Source organism: Silurus meridionalis, chromosome 24 (assembly GCF_014805685.1).
Source record: "Silurus meridionalis isolate SWU-2019-XX chromosome 24, ASM1480568v1, whole genome shotgun sequence".
NCBI lineage: Eukaryota > Metazoa > Chordata > Actinopteri > Siluriformes > Siluridae > Silurus > Silurus meridionalis.
Window position 1 is genome coordinate 8510513 of NC_060907.1, and position 6366 is coordinate 8516878.

The following is a 6366-nucleotide window of genomic DNA, read 5'->3' on the forward strand; positions in this document are numbered from 1 at the left end:
TTCTAATGCATAGCCCTTTCACTAACAGGCCTTTGTAGTGCAAAAAAAAAAATGTATGAAAAAGATTAAATTAAACTAGTTCTTTTTCTCTTCTGAATCCAAGAAGATGCAGCTCTACCTCTTCCATGTTAATCTGTATTCTATGTGACTCTCAGGACACGCCTCAATCTCCGTAGCGTCATATTCGAAAGTGGTGTTGAGACAACGTGCTTGAGAAACAGTTTCAAAGAGAAATCTATCTACATATAAAATATTGGTCACAAATTATTAGTCACCTTTTCAATAATAAAACTACAGCACGTCTACTAATGATTATATATAAATAAATCAGTTTTTACCAATGAAAATGTGTTACAAACGATACATCATGATACAATTGCCAACTATTTGCCAACGATTCTTTTTTAGTACTTTATAGAGTTGAAATGGTAATAAAGCTACTTGACTTGAAACAGGCATATATGCATATGTATGCTAGTAAAATGCTGGCAAATGTTTACGGTATATTAGCATACATACAGCAATACTATGCCGTCTTTGAATATCTTTTTTTCTTGTAACAGTACTGAAGACAATACGAATAGTTTTTTTTTTTTGCTGTAATTCCACTTTTCTGTCTTTGTTTCTTTCTTGTTGATGTATTGTCCTCTTTTTTATTCATTTACTTTTTTTGTGACTCTTTTGTGCTGAATATATTTATAGTCTAATAGAATTTCTTCTTTCTTTTTGTTTTCTTTTTCTCCATTTTAATGTAACAATAAAAAGAGCTCTCTGACACTGATGACTAAGTGGAAGATTAACTGTACTTGACTGCAGGAGGGAGTGAGCTGACGTGTGTGCTTGTGTGTGTGTGTGTGTGTGTGTGTGTGTGTGTGTGTGTGTGTGTTGGAGCAGGTGAAGCTAATATAGCACCAGAGGAGGGCGTAGATGAAAAAGGCTGCCACTGTGAGATGTCCGCTGAGGACTTGTCACCGGCAGTGAAGTCCGTCATCCGAGCAGTCCGGTACACCTCAACACACCCTCATGCTGTTACAGTCTTACACCACTTTCAGTTAAATCACTGTTAAAAAGTAAACATCAAGTAGAGCAATGGGGGACTAACGACACAAGAATGCTGTAGTGGGGGGGTGTTTAAACTTTCTGGTGACTAAGCACTGGACAACCTTCACTCACATGTGCATGCTTGCACACTTGCACACTAGATTACAAGACTACAGGGATTATAGTACAGTTGAATGCATACTTGCACATTCGAACACTAGCATGCTAACCACTACGACAATTTCATACAAGTGTACTTGCTTACTTGAGCCACAGAACGTTATCCAACCAGCATGCGAGTGTATAAGAACACTGGTATTTGCATTGTAAGTAATATAAACATCCTATTCCAATTTAGGACTGCAATTTGCATGAACAGTCTTGCATTTAAGAACCATCACATAACAGTACCCCTCAACAATGATGTAACTGTAATGAGTGGACATTTGGTGCCACCCAGATAAGGGTGGGTTGCTGTTTGAGTCTGGTCCCTCTCAAGGTTTCTTCCTTATCTCATCTCAGGGAGTTTTTCCATGCGTACTAGCATACTAGACAATGTGATGGATAAGCATACTATCCAGCACCTTACTATCCATACTTCATGCATGCATGCTTCGGCATTTGAATATTGGTTTACTTGCATACTACTGTTGTGGAAAATAACACAAATATGCAAATATACATACTGTATACGGTATTGCATGCATACTAGCATGCTTGTGCACCAGTATACCAGCTAACATGAATACTTGTACTGTATACTTAAATACTTTTATACTTGCCAACTAGAAATCTTCAGAATTTGAACACAATCGTACTAGCATATTCACACTCCTCAAAACCTAAGTATACTTAAGGGTCAGGTTAGAGGCCTACAGTTATTGACTGCTACACTATCAGAAAGAAAGAGAGAAAATGAGGCAGGTCTCATGTGGCAGTATTGCAGGAATGAGAGCATGTTATAGTGTTATGATGAATTCAGTGTTCTGCCAGTGGCTAGCTTCTGTATCAGCCTTCTGGTTGTCATTGCTGTTTTGTAATTGTGCTCAAGTGTGGATTGTGTACAAATGTTGTTTTAGCCTTTAAACGAGGCTTTGGAAGATGCTGTACGGGTGTGTGTGGGAGGTGTACATGTGTTTGAGGTGGTGGGAACTGGTGCCATATTAGAGTTAAAAGAGGAAAACAAAGGTTCAAGGTTTTCTCTGGGTAAACTTCCATTTCTCTTGTTATGCTGTACGATTTTTTTTTTTCCTTAAAGCAATTAGTTTTATCATTAAAGAAATAGTCTCGCTATTTAGATTTCACAACAGCCAAATACAGTAGTGTCTTTCAGGGTTTTTTTTTTTTTCTTTTCTTTTTTTTTGTTGCATTTTACTGCCCCCTAGTGGCTTGAATATGAAAGTACTGATCAATGGTCTGTTTTCAGCTTTTTTTTCCCCCTTGCAGTTGCACTTTAGTTTACTTGCCTACTTGCATAATGCCATTATGGAAAACAACATGAATTCATATGTGTAGTAGCTGGAACTCCATGCATACTAGCATACTTGTGCAGCAGCATACCAGCCAACATGCATACTTGAATCCCACTTGAATACTTTGAACATAATGTTCACATAATTCAAACATGTATTCTTTAATTAATTAATGAAGATTAGACATTTTATGTTATAACAACCGCATTTTTGCATTTTTTTATTTATTTATTTGTTTGTTTATTTATTTATGTTCCCTAGTAATATATATCTCCATTAACATGATAATGTTCACATCTTATACATACAGGATCATGAAATTCCATGTTGCAAAGAAGAAGTTTAAGGAGACGCTGCGTCCATATGACGTCAAGGACGTGATCGAGCAGTACTCAGCAGGACACCTGGACATGTTGTGCCGGATTAAAAGTTTACAGACGAGGTAAATCACACTATAGCAGTGAAATGTAGTGTGTCCTCCACACACATAACAGGATTAACAAACTCTCAGATTTCAGATATTACAATCACTTTGGATTTAATAAAAAATGCTAATACAGTCAATCCCCGATCATATATATATATATATATATATATATATATATATATATATATATATATATATATATATGCGTGCATGTGTGTGTGTGTGTTTATTTGTTTGTGTTTGTGTGTCTGATCTGGAAAAATATATTATGTTACTGTGTGTCTCAGGGTTGATCAGATCTTGGGGAAGGGGCAAGTGCCTGTAGATAAGAAGCTGAGGGAGAAGATGCTGTCTGATGGAGATCTGATGGAGGACGTCAGCATGTTGGGGAGGGTGTGTAAGGTTGAGAGGCAGGTGAGTGTGTATGATTAGTAGCAAACATTGTACTGTTGTAACCCAAATTCAAATATATTTGATTTATAAAAGCCCATTATCACAGCGGTAAGCACATTTGCTGCTCAAGTGATTTGTACAGGATGAAATATAAAACATGCCGTTCTATAGAGTAGAGACCTGCACTGGATGCAAATGAGTGCGGCGCAGAACAAGATTTGATGGGTGAATGGGGGTGCGGGCGGTAAAATAATGATGTGTGGGCGGGTTGCGGGAGAATAAAAGCATTGCTGATAGATAATAAATTGTTAGGTGATGTGACTTTAGCTGGTTATATAGCACAAAGATGGTCCAGTAATAGCACACACCCCTGTTTTGGCCACAACATGGGCGAATGTTTTGGGAAGTAGGATGAAACTGGAAACAACAGAGGAACTACTAATACTAGTTTGCATCGTACTTGCCGATAATCGATTAATCAACCAATAGTTTTTTAAATATATATACTGGATAAAAAAACAAAACAAAAATACTGCATTTAAAATAGGTGAACTTTCATTACAAAAATAAAAAAAAATTATATAAATGTAATTTTAATGCTCTGGAGTTTATGACGACATTCAAAGATTGTGATCTTAAGCGTGACTTATGTGTTGTGAAATGGTAATGCTTTAAAGTAGGATTCCATTTGTAACATTAACTGAAGTAATAACTGCAGTTTTGTTTATTGTTTGTTAATTTGCTAACATTTACTAATATTTAAATTTTATCTATTAATTTTTCGTTAATGCACTATGAATTAACATGATTGAGGTACAGCATCCTGTCTCGTCTTAAAACAAGCATGTGGTGTCAGCACGTGGTGTCAGTGATTCGCCTCTAGAGGCCGCTCTTGTATTGTACAATAACAGCAGACATTCTCAGCTGCTCCAGCGCACCTGGAAAAACTATGGTTTTGGATTTTTGCTGATGCTGACATGCAGAACTGTCAAACAGTAACTCTGTATTAAACAAAAAAATAACTGGTGGTGCATGAACATTATGGATCTCTTAAAAAAGTGGTTTACAATTTTAATATTTGTGATTTCGATAAAATATCTGAAGTTTACCTTGTCTGTAGTTTCTATGTTTGACTGAAGCTACTATACGAAAATTTTAAATGTGATAGATGAGAAAGATTAGCCAAAATAACATAGAATGACTACAGGGAGTAAACTAAAGGTACAATACGGGGTGTTACATTTCACTACAACTAAATTTTATTGTATTTTATTAATAATTTTTGTCATTTAATGCTTACGTTTTTCCATGTCCCCTGTTTAGGTACAATCTATTGAATCCAAGTTGGATTCATTGCTTGACGTCTACCGGCAGGTTTTGCAAAAAGGTACTTCGTCAGCTCTCAGCCTGTCTTCTCTGCCCCTTTTTGAGCTGGCACAAACAACAGACTACCCAAGCCCGGTCTTTTCTAAAGATCTCTCCTCTCCCTCACAATTCAGCCAAATGAATAATTCTAACTTCCCCCGGGGATTCCATCTCATCTTGGCGCCCAATGAGTTCAACTTTAACTTGAACAACTCATCAGGGTCACCTTCTGGAGACGACAAACCCAGTTCTGCCTCACCATTTAGCCCATCTCCTCTTCAGCCTCTTGCTACACCCACTGCAGACTGCCCACCTGTATTCATGGCAAACAATATTCACCATGGTGGGGTGCATTTTCCCAGACTGGCCAGCCCTCCTCCACCCCCTTCAGCGACTGCCAGGTTTCAGCTGCCCCTGTTGCCACCTCAGTCAGGCCAACTGAACAAGGGATCAACACAGTCTCAGTCTAGTTTTTCTGATCAGTTTCCCCCATCTTATTCAAACAGGTCCCAGCAGGACTTGGCACCGAGCATTAGAAATCGGCCCAACACCAAAGAGGACGCTTCCTGGAGGAGACATATGAGCCCAGAGATGGGCATGGAGATGGATCCTCTGGTGGAGCTCTCATCCTCCTCGGTGCCAGAGGGAGGTGACCAGGCTGTGGGAAAATCCTTTTCTGTTCAGGATCTCATTGGTATACCAGAGGTTGATGGGCACCACAGCCTCTCAGCCAGCAGCAGTCAGGACTCCTTGGCTGCAGAGAGCGAGGTGGGAGGAGGTGGCTGGCCAGAGGCCGATCTTTTTATTGCAGATGGAGACCTGGAGAACTCAGTTCAGACTCGGTCCCCAGGCTTTGGCTTCATGCCACAGCCTACTGCAAATTCCAACTTCTCCTCTGAACTTTTGAGGACAGAGAGTGCAACAAGGGATGGCCTTGGCCTGGCACCCAAATTGGGTGGTACAAAGCCTTTCATATTGCCACATGTTTGGTTAAAACAATAAGTCATGTACATGATGAACTCTTATTCTTCTTCAAGGGCATGAAACTTGCTTGAAGGCTATGTCTTACTTTTAAGTATTTTATTTTAGAAGCTGGAACTGGGACGTTGGGGAGGCAAGAAGAGTATGGTGTATTGTTTTATTCAAATTTTTTTTCTTTTATGAGCTAATTTTATATATTATTGTTATATACTGGTTTATTTGTGAAGAAAAAAAAATCACAAAGTGAACCTACATGAGAACATTTCATTGCATGCAGTGTGCTATTTCTAAAGCACTGTTAGGGTGAGCCTAACAAGGGAAATTGCAATATAATGAAATGGCGCTTTTTCACATATACCATTGTTTTTTAGTGCAGAACAAAAAAGTAAAACTTTGTTCATTTTCATTTGGGTCATCTTTTATTTCGTGTGTCAAAACAAAAAAAATGTCGAGATAGGTTGGATCGGAAATGTATCTTTTATGAATGGACTATTTCATGAGAATGGGTCGAATCAGGGTTGAATTGTGTTCTCAAGTCAATCTAATTGCTTCAGTATTCACTCACTTGGTTTCAGACTGGCCATTTTGGTCCACACCTAAGTGCGATTGCTATGTTCACACTTGCCTAAAACAAACCACATAGGTAAAAGTGCCATAACTGAGAATTTGCATACCACCAATAAAAAA

The 6366-nt window shown here is 38.4% G+C and overlaps 1 protein-coding gene across 2 annotated transcripts in view; it reads left to right on the forward strand.

Moving 5' to 3' along the window:
* kcnq5b (potassium voltage-gated channel, KQT-like subfamily, member 5b) overlaps positions 1 to 6085 on the forward strand; it is a 104025-nt gene extending 97940 nt beyond the window's left edge. Inside the window, exons 10-13 of one of the 2 annotated variants that reach the window (XM_046837231.1) lie at positions 910 to 1003; positions 2824 to 2955; positions 3228 to 3354; positions 4657 to 6085. In XM_046837231.1, the coding sequence (XP_046693187.1) occupies positions 910 to 1003; positions 2824 to 2955; positions 3228 to 3354; positions 4657 to 5700 (1397 nt within the window). In that variant the 3' untranslated portion in view covers positions 5701 to 6085. Of the gene's footprint in view, positions 1 to 894; positions 1004 to 2823; positions 2956 to 3227; positions 3355 to 4656 lie in introns of both variants that reach the window. The other variant, XM_046837230.1, reaches the window with a different exon arrangement.
* The last annotated feature ends 281 nt before the right edge of the window (positions 6086 to 6366 follow it).